Source organism: Acomys minous (assembly GCF_964271855.1).
Source record: "Acomys minous genome assembly, chromosome: 2".
In the NCBI taxonomy this organism is placed as follows: Eukaryota; Metazoa; Chordata; class Mammalia; order Rodentia; family Muridae; genus Acomys; species Acomys minous.
This window is the reverse complement of record NC_140484.1, coordinates 13,918,334-13,937,413: the sequence shown is the minus strand read 5'-3', so window position 1 is coordinate 13,937,413 and position 19,080 is coordinate 13,918,334. Positions and strand designations below refer to the sequence as shown.

At 40.4% G+C, this 19,080-nt stretch overlaps 1 protein-coding gene and 1 long non-coding RNA gene across 5 annotated transcripts in view; both read right to left on the bottom strand.

Moving 5' to 3' along the window:
• Positions 1-19,080, bottom strand: part of NT5C2 (5'-nucleotidase, cytosolic II) — a 125,451-nt gene that overhangs the window by 11,930 nt on the left and 94,441 nt on the right. For 3 of the 4 annotated variants that reach the window (XM_084763208.1, XM_084763211.1, XM_084763210.1), the window contains 2 exons: positions 5,739-5,856; positions 4,446-4,541 (listed from right to left, as the gene is read on the bottom strand). In XM_084763208.1, the coding sequence (XP_084619334.1) occupies positions 4,446-4,541; positions 5,739-5,856 (214 nt within the window). The remainder of the gene's footprint in view (positions 1-4,445; positions 4,542-5,738; positions 5,857-19,080) is intronic. The other variant, XM_084763209.1, reaches the window with a different exon arrangement.
• Positions 7,848-15,651, bottom strand: LOC311586995. The gene is made up of 3 exons (XR_014775729.1): positions 10,745-15,651; positions 9,760-9,818; positions 7,848-8,702 (listed from the first exon to the last, which is right to left on the bottom strand). It is a non-coding gene; the product is annotated as an uncharacterized lncRNA (long non-coding RNA).

Here is a 19,080-nt window from a genome sequence, read left to right as displayed (position 1 = left end):
AGTCAAGAACATACAACCCAACTACCACAAGAAAGCTGTGAGGACTGTAAGACCACAGAGAAGCTAGTCAGCTGAAAGGGTTTAAGGAAGCAAACAGGTGGCTCATGCAGTAACCCTGGTCAACACAGAGAGCTCCAGGCCAGCGAGGGTGACACAGTGAGGCTCTGTCTCAAAATAAGTAAATAAAATTTTAATATAAATAAGTACAAGCCGGGCGTGGTGGCGCACGCCTTTAATCCCAGCACTTGGGAGGCAGAGGCAGGTGGATCACTGTGAGTTCGAGGCCAGCCTGGTCTACAAAGCAAGTCCAGGACAGTCAAGACTACACAGAGAAACTGTCTCGAAAAACCAAAAATAAATAAATAAATAAGTACATAAATTTAAAAGTAAAAGGAAGTAACAGTGAATAGAGAGAGGCAGGATAGTCTAGGAAGCTAGCCTCTGCTTCAGTGCGGAGTGCAGAACAAAAGGCAAGCCTGCCTTCTCTGTCTGAGCTGCACTTCTCTCTGTTCCTTTTTATTGAAAGCAAACCAACTTCTGAATTGACTTACTTAACTTGCAAGGCCTGGTTCATATCAGTAAAGTGCTTGTCACCCAACACAAGGAACATTTTTGTTCAGAATCCTAATACCCACGTTTTGTAGAGCAAGCATTGTAGACATGTACCTGTAACCCTAGCAATGGGGAAAGGAGGAGACAGAGGAATGCATGGCTAGCCATTTGAGCCAAAGCAGTGAGCTCCATGGACACTCTACCTCACAAAATAAGACAGAGAGGGGCTGAGAAAGACACCTGCTGTCAACACTGACCCGCACACATGCAAATATCCCCCACAAAGCTTGAAGAGTAAAATGAAACACTTTAGAATGGAAGAACATTACTAAAAAGAATCTGAGAGGGAGAAATGTAAAACACATAAATGAAATTCTCATGGTAAATACATGAGAATTCACAAATATAAAGAACACCAAACTTAAAGCTTATACTTAGTATAAGTTGGGTAAAGTCCTATTTTAAGTTACTTAACTTCAGATGGTATGGACCAACTCCAGTGAGGACCATAAGGTCACTAGCTTCTTGGTTTAGTCTCTCTTTTGTCCTTATGGAACAAAGCTTCTAATAAGTAAAGACTCAGTGGAAAGCTACCTCTTGCAGCTTCAGGCAGAGGGGGGTGGCACGTACCCACCCTCACTCCACACACAGGTGCAGCTACTTTTCAGCAATTACAACTCAAATTGACCGATGCATACAGTCAGAGGGGAGTCAAAGCATTGCAATAGAAGGAACAATCTATTTGAAATTGGAAAGAAAGCAGTTACAATTCTGAACACTGCTAGCTTTTTGTGACACACAGTCCTAAGCTAGCAGGGTAAGACAAAGCCAGATGGACTCTGGTCTCCTTTCCAGCTACATCACCATTGCACTTTAAAAACCATTTCTTCCTTGTTTATTCTCTCCCTAAGAGCTTTTCCTTTTGTATTATGCTAAGACTGAATGAATCTACATTTACTCACAAATGACTTATTTTTGAAATACTACCAGAAGTATTTCCAAAGAATCTACTTTGAAACTTTATCAGGGAACAAAGCAGGCTGATGGATCTTTTTGTCATTTGTTCGATAGAACATCTCATGTAGCCCAGACTGGTCTAGTGGCCATGGATGACTTGCTAGGGTCCTCTTGCCAGGACTACAGATGTAGCACACTACCCTAGTTTAGCCCTGTGTACCTTGAATTAGTAAGTTTAATTGTAAAATGCATTGAATTGCATCTCTTCTTTTTTTCTCTCTCTCTGCCTTCCTTTCAACTAACAACCAGCAATGAATTCCCTTTTCACACATAAACAGCCATAAGTAAAAGCCCAGTTCATCTCCACTGGTTCCTGAGAGCGGTGACAGGGTTTGTACATGATGTGCTTAGGTTGGGACACTACAGTAGCACTGTCCTTCTAGATTCTGCTTCCTGAGACAAGAGCACCCTCTGCAGCACCGCTGCAGAAGCCGTTCTGGCCTACTCAGGTCAAGGTGAACACTCATGTCACCTCCTGCTCACAAAGTACACCAGAGACACCTCTGAGCCTGTGTTATGCAATAAAGCTTGCTGACGACACTGGGCGTGTGGTTCAGTCCTACGTGGGACACACCATGACCTCAGGGTTAAAGAATGTTCTGATACAAGTTCAGTTAGTTTATGCCTCTTACAAGAAAAAATATTTGCCAAAAATCACTCTTTTTAATTATTCCAAAGTAACTTCTGGCCTTACCACTTTACCATCAAGAATAAATAATTCAGAGAAATTACACAAAATCGTAATATAAGATGTTTTCAAGGTGCAGTTATATTCTAATACATTTTCAAATTGTATTTTTTAATTTTTGTTTTTGAGATTTATATGTATGAGTGTTCAGCCTGCATGTATGTATATGTACGCATCTTGTGCGTGCTGGGTGCCTGTGAAGGACAGAGGAAGGCATTCAATCCCCTGGAACTACAGTTATTGATGGCTGTGCACCGCCATGTGGGTATTAGAAACAGAATCACTGAACTGTTTCTCCAACCCCAACCCCAAACACACACACACACACACACACACACACACACACACACACACACACACACGATACAAAGTTACAGTTACTGGTTTCTAGGGAGGAACGGCCAAGTTAGCAAAGACAGTGAAACTTTATAAAACTGTGTTTTGAGCCGTCACCCAGCCTCTTCTCACTTCTCCCTCTTCCTTCCTTTTATGGTGCTGTGGATCAAACTCAGGCTTCCTACATGCTGAGTAAATGTCCTACCACTTAATTGTCTCCTACTGCCACATTCTGTCATTTTATTTTATTTATTTATTTACTTTGTATTTTATTTTATTTTTGAGAAAGGCTCTCTCTACAAAGCCCTGTCTGTACTGGAATTCACTAGGTAGAGCAGGCTGGCCTGGAACTTACAGAGGTCTGCTTGCCTCTGTCTCATAGTGCTGACATTAAAAGCATACACACCAAACCCAGCCTCTCTTCTTATCTTTTCTGATATCTGAGATGGGTCTTATTATGTTACCCAGGTACTGTTATAGAACTCCTGAATACAAGAATCCTCCTGTCTTGGCTTTCAGAGTAGTCTTGTACTAGAGGCAAGCACTACTATGCCCAACACTACTTTGTATTTAGGGTACCCTATATTTTTAACTCTGTGTTTTAAGATGTTTTCATTATACAAATGTTTGAAGATATTTATTCAAAGAGTAGAATGTACTATCTAATAAAAATCCCATTTAAATTGCTATATAATTAAAAAATTTCAAATAATTTATATATGCCTATCACTTCTGTATTAAAAAGGGAAAATAAATCAGGCAGTATTGGCACATGCCTTTAATCCCAGTACTCTGGAGGTAGAGGCAGGCAGATCTCTGAATTCAAGGCCAGCCCTGGTCTACAAATTGAGTTCTAGGACAACCAAGGCTACACAGAGAAATTCTGTCTCAGACAGACAGACAGACAGACAGACAAAAATAAAAATTTTTAAATAAGTCTAATTTTTAAAGCAAAGTTTCAAAATTAGTTTTATAGGTGGCATATAATTAGAAGACAGCAGCAAAATGTAATTATTAACTAAATAACTATGCTTACGTAAAGAGATGACTTTTAATGACAGAAGGAAGGAAGAGATAAGCATATGTGTCATATCATTTAACTACTAAAGCATTAGAGAGGCTAAGGAGATAGAGCGACTGGTAAGGTACTTGCCATATATGCATAGGGACTTGTGGTTGAGTCTGAGAACCCACATGTTAAACAAAGGGTACAGGGCACACACCTGCAATCCCAGCCCTGGTGAGGGAGACTGTTAAATTCTCAGGCTCACTGACCAGCTAGCCTACTTGTCTGCATCCCCTGAGACTCTATCTAAAAAAACAAATAAACAAACAAACAAACAAAAAAACAAGGTAGAAAGAACCTACTGTAGGGGCTGGAGAGATGGCTCAGAGCACTGACTGTTCTTCCAAAAGTCCTGAGTTCAATTCCCAGCAACCACATAGTGGCTCACAATCATCTATAATGAGATCTAGTGTTCTCTTCTGGTGTGTGACGGAATACTGTATACAAAATAAATTAATCTTTTAAACAAAGAAAGAACGAAAGAGCCTACTGTAAGAACTTAATGTGTAAGCCTGAAAACTAAATTCAATTCCTAGAAGGAACCCACGTGGAAAGAAAGAAATAACTTCTAAAGGCTGTCGTCCTCTGACCTCCTCTCACACATGCTGTGGCACATGTGCAGGACACTCACACACAATAATAATAAATAAAATTAAAATAAGATGGATAGTTTACAAGGAATAACTCTCTCTCTCTCTCTCTCTCTCTCTCTCTCTCTCTCTCTCTCTCTCTCTCTCTCTCTCTCTCTCTCTCTCTCTCAAGAAGCTAAGGGTTCTTTGTACTCACCCTCTTATGAAGTTAAATCCATGTGCACAAACCAAGAGGTTTCCATAGGCATCAACTTTCAAAAGATTTCCATAGAGTGTGTCAAAGACAAGCCCTCTACATGAAAGTAAAGACACTGATAATGCAAAGTAATACAGGCAGCAATCTTAGGCATTCAATCACTATACAAGAATTTCATCTAGCTCAAGCTTTGTAGCAACTCAGTTATATCACCCAAACATATAACCATATACACTAAGTGAATATATACATTTAAAAATAAATACTTGCCTATCATGTCTGAACCCTAGGCTCCATCCTGGCACTTGGGAAGGCAGGTAGATGGTAGGAGGAAAATGGCTCTCAGAGCAACTAATAATATTTATTTTGTGTCTGTGTGTAGTCACAATTGTTTTGGAGTAAGGGTTCTACCAAACAATCATAAAGTACCTTCCTCTTAAGACAGCTGCTATCTTTCTACAATGTCCTTAAATTTATTTAGTCAGTGAACTGCTTGTATTTCCCACAGCCAACGCCCTTCATAATCTTAACTCATCCCTATCAATTCCAGAAAGGCAGAGTGCCTGGTGGTTCTTCCTATCAAGTTAGAGATGCTAGCAAAACACACAGCGGCCCCCTCCGGAAGCAAGCAAAGGCAGGCAGGATAGCTGTGCTCATCTTCGGCCTGAACAACCCCTCCTGCCCATCAGTGAGTCTCCTGAGTCAGCTCTACTCAAGAGCACAGAGCTCAGCACTAAGTGCTGGAGAGTCTGAAACAGGAGGAGCAAGTTCCAAGCCAGCCTGGGATACATGAACTGTAGATAGAGAATACAGAGGACAGGAGAAAAAAAATGGGAAAAGGGAGGGGGAGAAAGAAGGAAGAGGAATACAAAAGAAATAGTGGGGCTGCGTGTGATTGCACACACCTTTCATTCCAGCACCCAGGAGGCAAAGGCAGGTGGATCACTGTGAGTTCGAGGTCAGTCTGGTCTACAAACAAAACAAAACAAAAAGAAAAAACCATGAGGAAATGTATGAAAAGTTCTGCTAATTTTGAAATTAGGAACTAGCAGTTATTTTAGCAGGGACAGGGATAAGTTTGGAATTCATAATTTTGAGATGGGGAAGTGATTTTTTTTTCTTTTTGAGACAGGTTTCTCTGTGTAGCCTTGGCTATCTGGACTTGCTTTGTAGACCAGGCTGGCCTGGAACTCACAGCAATTGGCCTGCCTCTGCCTCCCAGATTGCTGGGATTAAAGGCGCCACGCCCAGTAGGGAAGTGATCTTAATCTAAAAGTATTTTGAAATTCTTACCTGGTAGGAAATGTTGAATCATAGGCAAAACTGAGCAGCTCCTGAGGATAGCCAATGGAAACTAATCTCTCCACAGTAAGCTCAAAGCCGAGGGACTCATATTCCGGAGACTTGTACACTGCACAAAGAAGACACTCATTAGTCAGAAGAGCAGGCCCTGAGAAGAGAGGCCAGAGGAAGGAGCCTCACTCTGTCCCCAGGCCTCTTCCCTTCTTTTCCCTCAACTCCGTATTCTGTATTATACCCAGTAATTAAGAAAGCTCAGCCATTAGCAGAAACAGGTTCTATCTAAACAGTTTTAGCCTGTTGAAAACACTTTCCTGTATCTACCCTTTGACTGCCACAATTTAGTGCTAGAAAAAAATCTAATTGTACATAGCTGTGATATTAACTATGAGACTGAATAAATAGCAAACTAGGTAAGAGAGGTGTGCATCTCTGGAAGGCTTTACTATAACTGATGCAGCAATATTCAGAATGCGCCTTTCCCTCTTGTCTCTATGCTTTAATTTTAGCTTTTTCTGGCAGTTGCTCTGTAGTCTTCTAACCAGTTTATTTTCTCTGCCAGTTAAATGTGTCTTCTTATCAGCCCAACAACTATTAGGGCCTAACATTGCTACAACCTTCAAAACCGTACTTGATAATATCTCTGCAAGCAAACCATCAAAAAGCATACCTACGACAATTAGGAAAGTGTATTTTGTGAACCAGAAATTAAATGTTAAACTTTCACTCATCAGACCTGCTCACTACAGTCACACCAGGTAGAGAGGTGTGTGTGTGTGTGTGTGTGTGTGTGTGTAAAAATGTATTTCTCCTAGTCTGCTTCAGAAACATACTGTTTCTTAAAAGCCAAATAACATGAGTTTTCAGGCTGTATAAAAGGTCTGAAATTTTACACAATTAAAGTTAACCTGAGTGCTATCACTGCAGCTCAACAATAAAATGTTACTCCTTCAAGTATGCTTCTTCCAGGTGAGGTGTTTAGGTTAGCAACCTTCCTGGCCTCTAGGAGCAGGGAAATGACATTACAAACAGGAATAAAACAAAGGGCCTGTTAGGTTCCTAAAGATTGGCTAAGACAAAGAGATCCACCCAGTTCTTAGTCTTACAAAAAACAGAATTAACTATCCCATCTACCATTAATATCTTTAGTCCATATTCCAGCTGGACTTTGCCATTTGTTTACCTGTTTAAACTGGTGCTGTTAGGACTCAAACCCAGGCCTCACTGCTGAGATGCCTACTAACACACCAAAGAAGAGTCCACAGCCTTCTCCAGAGTCCCGGCCTGTTACTGAGTCTTCCTGGCTGGCACACCCCACCACCCCCTCCAGCTGCTGCTCTTCCCCAACAGTAACTCTGGAAATTTTCTTTCTCTTTTCTTTTCCTTTTTTTTTTTTTTTTTTTTTTTTTTGGTTTTTCAAGACAGGGTCTCTCTGTAGCACTGACTATCCTGAATTTGCCCTGTAGACCATGGCCTCTGCCTCCAATGCAGAAGTCCAAAGCTGTATGATGTGCATGTGGCAAAGGTAAAGGCCGCACTGTACCGACAGAGTACAAGCTGGTGACCAGTAAGGCGTGGCACTCGGAACAAGACTGATACACATCACCTAGCACTCCTCACCGCCTTCCCCAGCCACAGTGTCACCACAATTCTACGGAGAGCCCCTTTTGATAAAATTTCTAAATATCCAAATTAACTTCCCTCATCTTAATCAAAATCCTACTTAATTCAAAAATATTTAAGGAAACAAAACTCTAGCGCAGCAACCTTTTTCTTTCTAGGATCTAGCCTATGTGAAATATTTTTCAATTATTAATATTTCAAGAAGGATTAATTTGCTGAATATGCCTTCAAATTAAAAATAAAAACTAGACCTTATTCCCTGCTCACTCTCAAACTCATATCTAAATTGAGAAATTTCTGTGGTGAATGACTTATGATGGATTAATTGGTCTTTGAAGCTTATATCCATGAGACAATTTGAACTGAAGGTCAAATTAATTTAGCATTTTTATTTTTGTTATTCAATTTTAAAATTAAAATATAGTTACATAATTTCCCCCTTCCCTGACCTCCCTCCCAACCCTCCTGTGTTTTTCCCTACTCTCTCTAAAATTAATGTCCTCTTATTATTGTTGTTGCATATTGCATAAATATATAAATGCCACCTACTGAGCCCGTTCAGTGTGGCCCGTGTGAACATGATCTCAAGGCTGACTACTTTGTATTGGATAATCAATTAGGGGGCTGTTCTCTATGGGCAGTCTTTCTATAAATTTGTTACCTGGAGTTCTTTATCTAAGTGGGACCCATGAGATTTCGCACTTCTGTGCTAGCTTAGCTAATGATATTGCTGTTGTTCTAGTCTTTGACCGCTGTGTTGTTGGAGTGTAACTTCCTGGCACACCTAGGACACACAATCTCTCTAGTGAAAAAATACAGAGAAATAATTCTAAATCCTAAAACAACATCACCAAAATACCACATTTACACTATGTTCAGAGGGCAAAACTTCTCAAATATTGAATTATGATGACCTTCTATAAATTCCACCTTAGAAACACTAAGTTCCCTTCCTCTAAGTAAGTTCGGGGTACTTCCCAGAAATGCAGTAAGCCCTCTGCATTCTCTGACCTGGGCTGGAATTCAAGTATGTCTGAGTCTCAGCCAGAATTCTTTATGCTGAACTTGTAGATTATGCGGCCATCAAAGCTTGAACTTGGGTACTGAAGCGCACTGCACTCTTCCACTTTCTTCCCACTGGGCAGAACAGACTGCCCTAGTCTTGGTGGACATGGATTTATCACAGGGAGGCCAGGCTCTTCTGTAGCAACACTATCATTTCACTGAGCTCTATATTAATCAGCAAGATGGACAAGCTATTGACATTTCTTCATCAGCTTCTCGGATAATCATTTCAGCAGTGCACACTCCAGGTCACTCAATCATCTGTGGAGGCTAAACAAAGCACAACCACGGCTGAAGGAGCAGAGCTGTAGTACACAGAGCCAGAGCAGAGCTTTAGATGTTTCTTCTCAGTGCCCCTTGGGAATAGTAAACACCTTTATTCTATCCTTTCTCCAAACGTCTTTCTCCATGGATAAAGGTTGTAAAGAAGCCCTGGAGGTAGAGGCAGGCATACCTCCATGAGTTCAAGGCCAGCACACTCCACACAGTGAGCTTCAGGCCACCTAAAGCTGCTGAATTTAACCCTCTTTGAATGAATGAATGAATGAATGCGAAATTTAAAAATGCACACCTGATTTTTTTTCATCACCCAGGCCCTTTAGACTGGCCACAGAAGCCTGCAGGGACCAGAATCTAACCCCTCAGACTTCCCACAGTGCCAAAAGCTCTAGCATCAGTTTTTCTCACAAAAGTGGAAAGTGAATAATCCAAGCCTTCCAGCCTCAGTCTCACAACCAACTTCCCATGGTTCCAACACCTGGCCAAAGGTTTCTGAGTACAGGTAATCTTACATTAACTCCTTACTTATTCGCTGAGGAGATTCTGTGGCCTAGCCCAATTTACCAAAAATCCTAAGACAAAGAAGGAAATTGTTTTAAAGGCCAGAGTCCAAAAGAAATAGGAAATAAAACAAAACAAAACAGCACCCTGCTTCAGCTACTAGGACAGCACACAGTGTTCTCAGGTTACGTAACAAGACTATAAAGGGAACAGCCAAAGCTTTGGAAGTTGAAGCTACTGAGTGCATTTAAAGATATTCTTTACTCAATAATCTGCAAGGAAAAACAGCTCTTTAAAAATAACTGCCCGCTGTGGGATGAAGCTGTGGGCTCTGCTCCGTGTTCACCCAACCAAAACGGAGCTGCCATTAGCAGAGAACGCTCCTTTGGACTAAGTAAAGTTTCTGCTGGGACTCTGGAATGTGTATGCACTTTCACCATTGTCACCAAAACACACTGTGTAGTAGCTTGTAGATTTTAGAAAAAAAGGGCAAACCTCTGCAGAGGTTCCAGCCCAGCAGAGCACGGCTGCCGAAATGAGAACTCACATGAGGCAGATGCAGGCAGTGTGTGCCACTCCAGTCTTGAAGGAGTTACACTGGCTTTCCTGTTAAAAACAAAACAAAGCAACAGAACAAAACAAAACAAAAACAAAAGCTGGTTTTAAAACTATTGTGATGAGCTGGAATGGAGAGACAACATTTGGAAATTGGTATTTACAGGAGTTAGCACTGCCCTCCAATCTAGAAGCCTCCAACCATCACTAAAAGAGCTCTAGTTAGCTGTAACAAAGTATGAGCACTGAAAATAAGGGTGAGTATTGTGTATTATTTCTTTTTGTGGCACCGTGAGTTAGGAATTCAAGCCAAGTCTGATAATAAAATTTTAAGCCAAAGACTAAGAGAAAACTAAGCCATTTGTCTTAGTTTGTTTTCTTTAGCAGCTTTCAGGCCACTATTATAGCAACTGACTGGTAAATGGTGCTTACATCAAACTACAGCTCATAAAACTGATTAAAACAAAACAAACAAAAAGAGAAGCAAACCCATCTTGCTGTCACATATCCAATTATCCTGACTCTTCCTATACCAATATCTACTTTTCAACACCTTGCTCTGTCATCTTTATGTGCACCATATCAACTGTATGCTGGTAACTCTAGTGAAATGTCTACATCTGGAATGAAAGAAAACTTAAAATCTTTTCATTTTGTCAGTGGACATTTTTTTCTCAATAAGCAGAATTATAATGCTGGATTTCATAGTAAAAACAAATATCCCAAGATAAACAAGTTGAACATACACGTGTACCCTTCAAACACGGGTCCTTTTAGGATGTGTGTTATGTCTCACTCTATAGGAGAGACCCTCCAGGTCCTAGGTTGTGGGTTTTTGTTTGTTTTTTATGTGAAAGGGAGATGGTAATCATAGGAATAACAAAAATGATTGAATGTAGTATCTAAGAATACTAAAAACACTGCAACTAGGAGAAGTCGTCACTAGCTGACAGTATGAAAAGCAGTAACATACCCACCCTCAGGAAGTAATCAGCCTTCGGGCTGTACATGAAATCCATACCAACGTCCTTTCTACTTAGTTATTAGGCTTTGGTCCACTCTATTGTGAAAACACATTAACAAACATTTTTGAAAGAAAATACTAAAAATATCACTTTAGTTCCACACGAACAGTTATCAGAGGACTCCTTCTACTGCACAGAACTACCCCACAGCTGTGACCCAGCAGCAGGCACAGCCAAGAGATTACAAATGATCTAAAGGTTGGAAATTTCTTTAAACTACTTCAATTTTAATTTGCATAAAAATTAGGAAGCTAAGTACCATGGAACACATTTGGTAATATTTAAAAGCCCTCCAGTTACTAAATATATAAGTAAGTAAATAAGTGAGCTTTAAAATACTGCTGATATTTCCATTCTTGAAAAACAAAATTAAACAGTAAGCTTTATTTGTTTAAAAGTACCAAGCCAGGGAGCAGAAGTGGCCCAGTGGTTAAGAGCATCTCCTACTCCTCCAGAGAACCCTAAGTTGAGGTCCCAGCACCCATATTACCTGTAACTTTAGCTCCAAGGCCTCCAACACCTCTTAGAAGTCCCCTCAGTTACCCAGACAAGAAGCTTACATTCACGCAGGCATATATGTACATGTTTTATTAAAGTATTAAGGCAGACATGATACCACCATACACACGCATGTACTTCCAGCACCTGAGGAGCTGAGGCAGGGTTGTCTGCAGTTCAAAGCGCACACAGTGAGCACAGGCCAGGGAGGGATAAATAATAAAACTCTAACACACATAGGCAAGCAAACAAATACAAATAGAAGTATTTAAAATGCTTATTTTAAAATAAAAGGAAAAATAACAACTTATTGAAGAATTTTGCCTGAGAATATCGACATACTTATCAGGACCTTTTATCTTCAGTACTGTTTTTAATCTAAGACTGAAAAAAAAGAAAGAAACAAACAAAGTTTTCTGAGATATTTTAAAATCAGTATATTTTTTCCAAAAACAGCCTTTAGCCTGAAGGCACTCACAGCTCATGCTACATTACAAGCACATACAATCAGGTATTTTCAAGTTTTAGACAATGACATGACTTTAGAATTTACAGACAAGGTAGAAGAAAAGCCAATTACCTAGGAAACTGTCTGTTTAAATCTATATATGCTTTAGCCAGGCTAATTCAAGTAACTGATTTGATAAAGCTTACCTGACAACAGCCCTAAGATTCGACTCTGCTAGCATCTTCCAACACCTATGTCACAGCCAGGAAGCAAATGAAGGCATGTGAGGTGGTCAGGGAAGGGTGCATGTCTTGCCTGAATGAAGATCAACTATTGCCAATCTAGGTTTTTACTTCTAATCTTTCAGCTTTAAAACATAACTCAATTAAGCAAACATTAAATACACATTCTTTGAGCCAGCCTGTAATCTGCCAGCTGACACTGGTCCATGCAGTATAATGTGCTAGCCTGCATTTTAGGCCTCAGCTTCTAAGCATGGCTTTTGACCTAAATGTGGTAGTTTACACTGGATGTGGGGCTACAAAAATTTGGCAATACTAAAAGGTTTCTGAATGTACAATGGCCAAACATCAATTGGGAATCAAGTGTGATGCATCTGAGGTATTTTAGGCAGTGGCCATCCATACTGCATAACAGGACTTCACTTGTTCTAAACACATGGCACGTGCATGCTGTCAGACCACACAACAGGCTCAGATTTGAGACTATTATATGCTATGAGTTAGTGTTTCTATGGTACATACAAAGCTTCCTGTTCTTTTAGAAATATAATGGTTTGATTAAAGAAATAAAGACTTTTAATATGTTCATACCATAATTTGTCAGCATGAATGTATCAAATGTTAGATGGATCAGTTAGATGTTTTATTTTAAAAATTGCTATCGCTGACTTGATTTTCATCTTTAAAATATTAAATGAATTTTGAATTATGATTAGGACAAATTTTCCAGCAATTTCTGAAACTGTCCTAAACATATTTCTGCCACTTTGTACTATATATTTATGTGAATCAGTGTTCTTTGTAAAATCAAAATATCTACCAATATCAAAACACTAAGATGCTCTACATATTATAGCATTAAATATTTGGCTAAGGCCAGATATGGTGTATACCTTTAACCCCAGCACCTGGAATGTAGATGCAGGAAAATCTCTGTGAGTTTCAAGGCTAGCCTGGTCTATACAATGGATTCCAGGTCAGCAAAGGCTACAATGTGGGACCCCAAAGATAGATAGACAGACAGACAGACAGACAGACAGACAGACAGACAGACAGACACTAGGTGGATAGATGGATGTTAAGCCAAGACTTTGCTCTTCCATGTAAAAATTACAAGCATCTGCATCTCATTAGATATACAAATTTGCCTTTATCTTTAATAAATGTATACCAAAGAAGTATTTTAAAATAATTTTTATTATTTATTGTCAGTAAATGATTTGTATCCCTATTTTATAGACCCATGTATCCATGTGGAAATTTTTCAGTTACAAAGGGGAAGTGAGTAGAAAACAATGTAATAAGGCTTCATAAAGTTACCCTATTTCTTGAAATCTCCTTCAAAGAGTCTTAAGTAGATAAAACTCAGGTTCTTAACAATTTGGAAATACAGTTCACTCTTCAGAAGCCACAAAGTATACTGGAAGTTTTAAGAAATAAGAGTACCTTGGCACAGTCACTGCAATGCCATTACAATAATTTCCCCTTGAATCTGATTCCTTCATAAGACTGTCAGCACAAAACACTCTGAGTGACAGAAAGGAACCTTCGATACCAACACTAGATTAAGGCAGGAGAATCAGTTCAAGGGTGTCCACTCTTGGCCATTTAAGGAGTTCTACCCTATGGTAGAGACCCTGCCACAATCTCCCACACAACAAAGATTAGAAATACTAAGCTTTATGTATTAGCATCAAAAATGGGGATGGGGGTATACTGTGACTTGAGATATCTGTAGGGACCATGCCAATATTGCATAAGTCTCCTTTAGATTGTTTTCCTCCTCACTTTAAAGGCCTCTACTGGCAGTGAGTGTGGTAAAGATATACAATTGCTGACAGAAACATGATGAGTGCCCTGGATGCTAGTCCAAGTAAACAAGCCACAAAAAAAAAGTTCATTTAAATGTCAAGAAAGTTGAGTCCATTCCAGTAATAATAAAACAATCAGAGTGCATCTACTATATATTTATTAGGGGCCAATGATCAGAGGTCCTGAGATGCTTCTGCTAACAGCAGGATACTGGGGCTAGCTAGTTTTTCTTAATTTCTTCCCTGGTTCTCTTTAATAGCTTTATTCTGATGCTTCTCTCCATGGTTAGAGAAGTACTTTAAAGTATTCAGGCTTGAGATCATTGGATTTCACCCATAACAGCTTAATGACAGCACAGAAACAGACAAGGGCAGTAGCTCAGATGAGGTTTCTAGTTGTAAGTGAGGCTTGAATAAGAATGGCCCTAGAGTGAGAGAAGCAGGGGAGACTGGGGAAATAGAAGGATCCAGAGGGTCCTAAAAACCTACAAGAAGAACATTATGATGGGCAGATCTGGGCCCAGGGGTTCTGCTCAAACTATGGCACCAGCCAAGGACAATACATGCAGTAATGATCAAACCCCTACCCAGATCCAGCCAATGGACAGGACATTCTCCACAGTTAAGTGGAAAGTGGGGTCTGACTTTCACACGAACTCTGGTGCCCCATATTTGACCACGTCCCCTTGATAGGGAGGCCCGATGGCACTCAGAGGAAGGATAGCAGGCTGGCTACCAAGAAGAGACTATGAGCATGTACGGGGGAGGAGGTCCCCCTCAGTCACAGTCATAGGGGAGGGGAATAGGGTGAAAGCGGGAGGGAGGGAGGAATGGGAGGATACAAGGGATGGGATAACAATTGAGATGTAATATGGATATTATCAATTAAAAAAAAGAATGGCCCTAGAGGTTCCTATGTGAATGTCAGGTCACTAGGGAGGTGCACTGTTAGAAAGGGTTAGGAGGTGTGGCCTGATGGGGGTGGGGGTGGACTTTGTGGTTTCAAAAGCCCACGCCAGGCCCAGGCTCCCTTTCTGTCCGCCTATGGGTCAGGTCTAGTCTACGCTACTGTTTCAGTGCCTGCCTGTAGGTGGCCATCCTCCCTGCCATGATGATAATGGATGAACCCACTGAAACTGTAAGCCAGCCCTCAATAAAACGCTTTCTTTCCTAAGAGTTGCCTTGGTCACAGTGTCTCTTCCCAGTAAAACACTAGCCTCTCCCTAAGACTTTTTTTTTCAAAGGAGAAAATACACACAATTTAACTGTAGTGTTTAAAGTGCTTGAAATAAGCTGTGTAGTCAGGCTTTATTCCTTTAGGATTATTCCTAACCCTTAAGTGACAGACAGGCTACACAGCCACCATTCTAGCCTGCACGGGGTGGGGTACCAGTCCTCAATTTGAGAAGCAACTGACTGTTACTGTCTTTTAGGATGGAGACAGCCAGTTTTCTCTAACAGTGTGGCTCTTGACAGGCCAACTACACTCCAGCAGCTGGCTTCATACTCGTGAGTACACTAGCAGCACAAATCACTCATTGAGCTAGTTTTTTTAAAAAGGGTGTGTGTGTGTGAATGTTGGAGATAAATATAAAAAGAGTTAGGAAAAATTGATAAAAATACAGTATATGAGATTCTCAAAGAATTAATAAGTGTATGCATGTATGTGTGTAAGTGTATCTTAAAGGAAATTAAATTATTTGGGCTGACAATGAACTAGAGACTAACAAAACCCCCAATACCAGGTAGGAGAAACCTCTTTTTCAATGGTTTGTCAGGGTACTCCAAGTGATTCTCAAAGCAACAGAGACTACCGATGCCTTGGCTGGTTCTCAGGGGCTGAGGGCAGGCCCCTATTGTTGGAGACATTGAACAATGTCTCCAAATGATTTAAAAAGAAGAAAAAAGATCTGATTTGAAAACCTTTTTTTTTCCCCCTGTTACCAGAAAAACACTACGCAAAGCTACCAAAGGTGGGAAGCAATTGAACAGTCCCACCCAGCTGCAGCACTACCAGCCACGACAAATGCCGGCATAGCTAAGTACCAGTGGTGACCACCTACTGTCTAAGTGGACTTAAGGCCCATTCAACAGGAGGGAAGTCATACCTGCTGTGGAAAACCTAGTCAGCGCCCCAGGGCTAATGAAGTAATGGGCATTAGGAAAGACTGTAACACCACCACTTTGCCAGGCAACGTGAGCCTTGTACCTAGAGATGAGTGGACCTACCACCACTTAAAGAAGCCTCTCTTCAGAGCAACTGGAGACCATCACAGAAAGACCACAACTAGGCACAACACTGGACCATGAGGAGCCCAGCCACAATGACACACAGCTACATCACAGCCCCAGGAACTATGAGGTAGAGAGGCAGAAAGACTGTAAGTGCCAGAGTGCCTGGTGGAAGTCTGCGGTCAGTGTCTTAGAATGGTAGCACAAACAAGCCTAAACAATGGCAATATCAATGGTATCTTAACATGCAAAGGGGAGATCTTATGGGGTCTCACCCTAGACAAAGAACTGCAGACAAACAATGACTGCTGAGGAGAATCAGCCTTAGTTGTCCAATGCAGAGTAGTCATCCTGAAACCATATACTCAACAACACAAACAGACTTAGCAGGTTATATTTATATATTTGTGCATACACAGACATATTTATGTATGTACTATATATAACAGTAATAAAAAAGAGGCAATCAACTTGAAAATGAAGGTGACACATGGGAGGGACTTGAGGTATCTGGGAGGAGCTGGAGAGGGAAGTTATATAATTCTATTTCAATTAAAACCATAAGGGGGAGCACTAGGGCTGTAGCTAAGTGATAGAATGCTTACAAAAGAGGCACAAATCCCTGGGTTCAATCCCCAGCACCACAAATGTACACATGCATACTTAAGTGAAAGAAAAAGGACAAATTGTTAACACTATCTACATGCTACAATTCAAATGGTGGGGAAAGGGTATTTCTGTTTGTTACAAGCAGGATTTTCATTTGGGAGGCCCAAAATAAAAAACCAGAATAAAGAAAGTTTATGGCGGGGCTGGAGATATGGGTCAGAAATTAAGGGCACTGACTGCTCCTCCAGAGATCCTGAATTCAATTATCAGCTCAGAACCATCTATAATATGATCTGATGCCCTCTTCTGGCCTGCAGATATACCCGCAGACAGAGCACTATATTCATAATAATAAATAAATCTTTTTAAAAAAGAAAGTTTATGGCTTGTTTGTTGGTTTTTTGTTTTATTTTGGATCTTTTATCGATATCTAGAAATTACTAAATAATGTTTGTTGTCTTGAAAACATAAAATATAAAAAATGGAAACTGATCTAGGTTTAAATTCCATGAGTTTTAAAAGTCAGTTGCCGCCGGGTGTGGTGGCGCATGCCTGTAATCCCAGCACTCGGGAGGCAGAGGCAAGCGGATCGCTGTGAGTTCGAGGCCAGCCTGGTCTACAAAGTGAGTCCAGGACAGTCAAGGTTAACACAGAGAGACCTTGTCTCAAATAAATAAATAAATAAATAAATAAATAAATAAATAAATAATAAAAGTTAGTTGCCAGCCAGGTGTGGTGCACAACCTTGTAATCCCAACACTCAGGAGGCTGAGGCAGAAGGACTCCCATGAATTTAAGGTTAGTCTGGGCAGGCTATGAAGCAAGACTGTGTACAATAGCAGCAGTAGCAGCAGTAGCAGCAGCAGCAACTAACCCAGGTGCTAGTTACTAACAAGATTCAGGATACATTACCCCAAACACTGTCTCTTGAGGCCCCAAATCTAGATGCAGACAGGCTGTTCTCTGTCCACCCTTCCCTTGAAGCACATCACAATACCCAGGAAGAACACTCTCCTACTCTCCTGACCCCGGTAGGAAGAAAGGAATATTCTTCTCTTTGAAAGTGAGGGAAGGATATGAACTCATCTTTGTCCAATCTTATTCCCCCACGACTATCTACTTTATCACAAATATGTGCATAAAAACACACAAGTTCTCTCATTTCTGAGAGTCTTCATTTCCTTAGACAGTCTCCATTGTCACATAAACAAAATAATGTTTTTCTTGTTAACCTTGTCCATGAGGTTAAATGAGAAGTAAAGATATTTCCTTTTACTTTTATCATTATGTAAGTCATCTTATCTGGACTTGAGTTTCTTTGTAAAGGTTACTTAGTGACCCCTAGCTCAATGAGCTTTTATGATGAAAAGGTACACTATTCATAAAAGTACATTTCCTAGTACAAGAATATGGCTTACAAGTATTCTTGACTGCTTGCAAAAGTTCTCAAGAGAGTGGGTGGTGACTAGACATTTGCACAGTATACATTTGTTCTAATGGAGCAAATGTGTTTATCACTGGATTTATGGAAAAGGTTCAGAACCTACTAAACTTACTAGAGCTGGCGATGCAGGTCTGGGTAGAAGGTAACTTCCTGTCAATCACAGAGCCTGAGAATTAGAAAGTGAAACCAAACCAAAACCAAAAAGCCCTTCATACTTCCAAATTGGGAGGAGAGAAGAATAGAAAAAACAAGATGACTTCCAAAATGAACCAAATTAAAAATAACAATTTTCATAGGTTTGTTGTTGTTGTTGTTTATTTCTGACACAAGGTCTCACTATGCTGCTCTGGTTGTCCTGGAACTATGTAGACCAGGATGTCCTCACATTCACAAAGACAGATCCACCTGCCTCTGCCTCCTGAGTGCTGGGATTAAATGCTTGAGCTACTACACGGACCCAGCACAATTTCCATAGTTACAAACTAAGAGTCAATGGGTCAGTCTATATTTATGAAGGAACTAAATAAATTTTAATAACAACTTCAAACCCCAAATATTGTCCTTTTCCTTAAGACTTCTGAAGTGTGTGTGTGAACTTCAAAAAAGTATATACCCAGATGTAGCCAATGGACAGGGCATTCTCCACAGTTGAGTGGAGAGTAGGGTATGACTTTCACACGTACTCTGGTGCCTCATATTTGACCATGTCCCCTGGATGGGGAGACCTGGTAGCACTCAGAGGAAAGATAGCAGGCTACCAAGAAGAGACTTGATACCCTATGAGCATATAAAGGGGGAGGAAGTCCCCCTCAGTCACAGTCATAGGGGAGGGGAGTAAGGGGAAATGGGAGGGAGGGAAGAATGGGAGGATACAAGGGATGGGATAACCATTGAGATGTAACAAGAATAAATTAACTAAAAAATGAAAAAAAAAGTATATATACAACTATATCTACTTCAAGAGAGACTTTTCAGCCTCTAACATGAGAAACAAATCTATCTAT